Raw genomic sequence first — 2,737 nt, 5'->3', positions numbered from 1 at the left:
GATTTTTTTTGGGAATTTCTAATAATATCCATCCTTGTTTCTATTTTCGTATTTTTCATTTCCGAAGTGTTAGCCCCGATTAGCAAAGGGTCGGAGAAACTTTCTACTTATGAGTCGGGTATAGAACCCATGGGTGATGCTTGGTTACAATTTCGAATCCGTTATTATATGTTTGCTCTAGTTTTTGTTATTTTTGATGTTGAAACGGTTTTTCTTTATCCATGGGCAATGAGTTTCGACGTATTGGGTGTATCTGTATTTATAGAAGCTTTGATTTTCGTGCTTATCTTAATTATTAGTTTAGTTTATGGATAGAGAAAGGGGGCATTGGAATGGTCTTAGCTCCTGAATATTCAGAAAATAAAAAGAAAAACAGAAAAAATAAGATTGAGACAGTTATGAATTCCATTCAGTTTCCTTTACTTGATCAAACAGCCCCAAATTCAGTTATTTAAACTACATTAAATGATCTTTCAAATTGGTCAAGACTCTCTAGTTTATGGCCACTTCTCTATGGTACCAGTTGTTGCTTCATTGAATTTGCTTCACTAATAGGCTCACGCTTCGACTTTGATTGTTATGGACTAGTACCAAGATCGAGACCAAGACAAGCAGATCTAATTTTAACGGTTAGAACAATAACAATGAAAATGGCCCCCTCTTTAGTGAGATTATATGAGCAAATGCCTGAACCAAAATATGTTATTGCTATGGGAGCCTGTATAATTACAGATGGGATGTTCAGTACCGATTCTTATAGTACTGTTCGTGGAGTCGATAAGCTAATTCCTGTAGATGTATATTTGTCAGGTTGCCCACCTAAACCGGAAGCGGTTATAGATGCTATAACAAAACTTCGTAAGAAAATATCTCAAGAACTCTATGAAGATCGAATTAGGTCTCAACGAGTGAATCAGTGTTTTAATACCAATCACAAGTTTCATGTTCGACGCAGTATTCATACGGAAAATTATGATCAAAGAGTTCTTTATCAACCACCACCTACTTCAGAGATCCCTACGGAAATCTTTTTCAAATACAAAAATTCAGTATTTTCCCCCGAATTAGTGAATTAGACAGGATTTCTTTGTCCAGAATAAGAAGTAGTGGGTCAATTTTCATAAATTTAATCGTAAATATGAAATACTTATACAAATAAAAATGCAGAAGAGATAAAAAAGATGCAGGGTCGTTTTTCTGCTTGGCTAGTCAAGCATGAGCTAATTCATAGATCTTTGGGCTTTGATTACCAAGAAATAGAGACTTTACAAATAAAGCCCGAAGATTGGCATTCCATTACTGTCATTTTTTATGTATATGGGTACAATTATCTCCGCTCTCAATGTGCCTATGATATAGTGCCTGGCGGGCTGTTAGCTAGTGTGTATCATCTTACGAGAATAGAGGATGGTGTGGATCAACCAGAAGAGGTATGCATAAAAGTCTTTGCCTCCAGGAGGAATCCTAGAATTCCGTCTGTTTTCTGGGTTTGGAAAAATGTGGATTTTCAAGAACGAGAATCATATGATATGTTGGGAATCTCTTATGATAATTATCCACGCTTGAAACGTATCTTAATGCCTGAAAGTTGGATAGGATGGCCCTTACGTAAGGATTATACTGCCCCCAATTTTTATGAAATACAAGATGCTCATTGAATGATAAGAAAGCTATTTCCAATTAGACAATTTAAGATATTCAAGGATTGCACGTTCTGTTCTAGATTAAGTAGGTCTAATTTAGGGAATTATCAATAGGCTAACAAAAAAAGACAATTAGGGATTCATTGTAATTCTCACATTTATTTGGAAGATACTTATTTCGGATGAGTCATACCAATAGAATGAACCAAATGAGTTCTGCATCATGAACTTTGTACTGCGCACATTAGTTAGACGGGTTCTAGAAGGGCATATAGGAAGGGATGAAGAAATCCGGAATGAAGAAATCGAATATGAATGAAAAGACAAAGAAATGATAGAATATCGAATTCTATTTCTTTGGATCTGAGTTGAATCTTGTCTATTTCAACCCCCCTGGATTCGACTTTTGAGCCTTTCAACAATTAACTAATTTTACCTTTCGAATATGTATTACGTATTCAAATTCGTTTGAATGAGAGGAGAAAAAAAAAGAGGAGATAGAATCCAATTCTTTTCGATACTTTATCTAAGAAACTCTACCCATATAGAACATAGTATGGGGTATATCTCGCCAAACTGGATAAAGCTATTATTATAATCTAGACTCTAAAAGAATATGTATGTTGATTCATATCAATTAATTAGAAATTAATTCTAGTGAAGAGAGACCGCATATAAATTAATCATGTGCCAGGAACCAGATTTAAACTGGTGACACAAGGATTTTCAGTCCTCTGCTTTACCAACTGAGCTATCCCGGCTATTCCCAATCCAGATTTTTTATCAAGGTTGGGACTGGTAACCTGAGGATTTTCAGGGCTATACCAATCCCAATTCGAACCTTGAACACAAGGATTTAGAGTCCCCCGGTATTCCTAATTGGAACTGGTGGGACGAGGATTTACAATCCTTTGGTCTACCAATCCCAATTGGAACCTCGAACATGAGAATTTTCAGTCCCCGTTAACAGGAGGATTTAGAGTCCTCTGGTCTTCCCAATTGGAACCGTTCGTTAACATGAGGATTTTTAGTTCTCTGCTTGTTACTCTAATTTTATCTTAACAAATTTGATCTTAACACATAAACGGGTCTTT

General features: G+C 35.7%; 1 protein-coding gene, 1 non-coding gene and 1 pseudogene across 2 annotated transcripts; 2 read left to right on the top strand and 1 right to left on the bottom strand.

The window, feature by feature from the left end:
• Positions 1–196: 196 nt before the first annotated feature.
• On the top strand, positions 197–2,070 carry LOC124894471 (annotated as a pseudogene).
• On the top strand, positions 1,167–1,726 carry LOC124894472 (NAD(P)H-quinone oxidoreductase subunit J, chloroplastic). Its single transcript, XM_047405138.1, has one exon. It carries the CDS (start codon positions 1,182–1,184, stop codon positions 1,656–1,658), a length of 477 nt encoding a protein of 158 aa, XP_047261094.1. The 5' UTR covers positions 1,167–1,181; the 3' UTR covers positions 1,659–1,726.
• Positions 2,071–2,331: 261 nt separating the features above from the next.
• On the bottom strand, positions 2,332–2,404 carry TRNAF-GAA. The gene has a single exon. It is a non-coding gene; the product is annotated as a tRNA-Phe (tRNA).
• Between the last annotated feature and the right edge of the window lie 333 nt (positions 2,405–2,737).

The sequence above is a fragment of the Capsicum annuum genome, unplaced genomic scaffold (genome assembly GCF_002878395.1).
Source record: "Capsicum annuum cultivar UCD-10X-F1 unplaced genomic scaffold, UCD10Xv1.1 ctg74472, whole genome shotgun sequence".
NCBI lineage: Eukaryota > Viridiplantae > Streptophyta > Magnoliopsida > Solanales > Solanaceae > Capsicum > Capsicum annuum.
The sequence above is the reverse complement of the archived record's forward strand: the minus strand, read 5'-3'. Positions and strand labels throughout refer to the sequence as shown.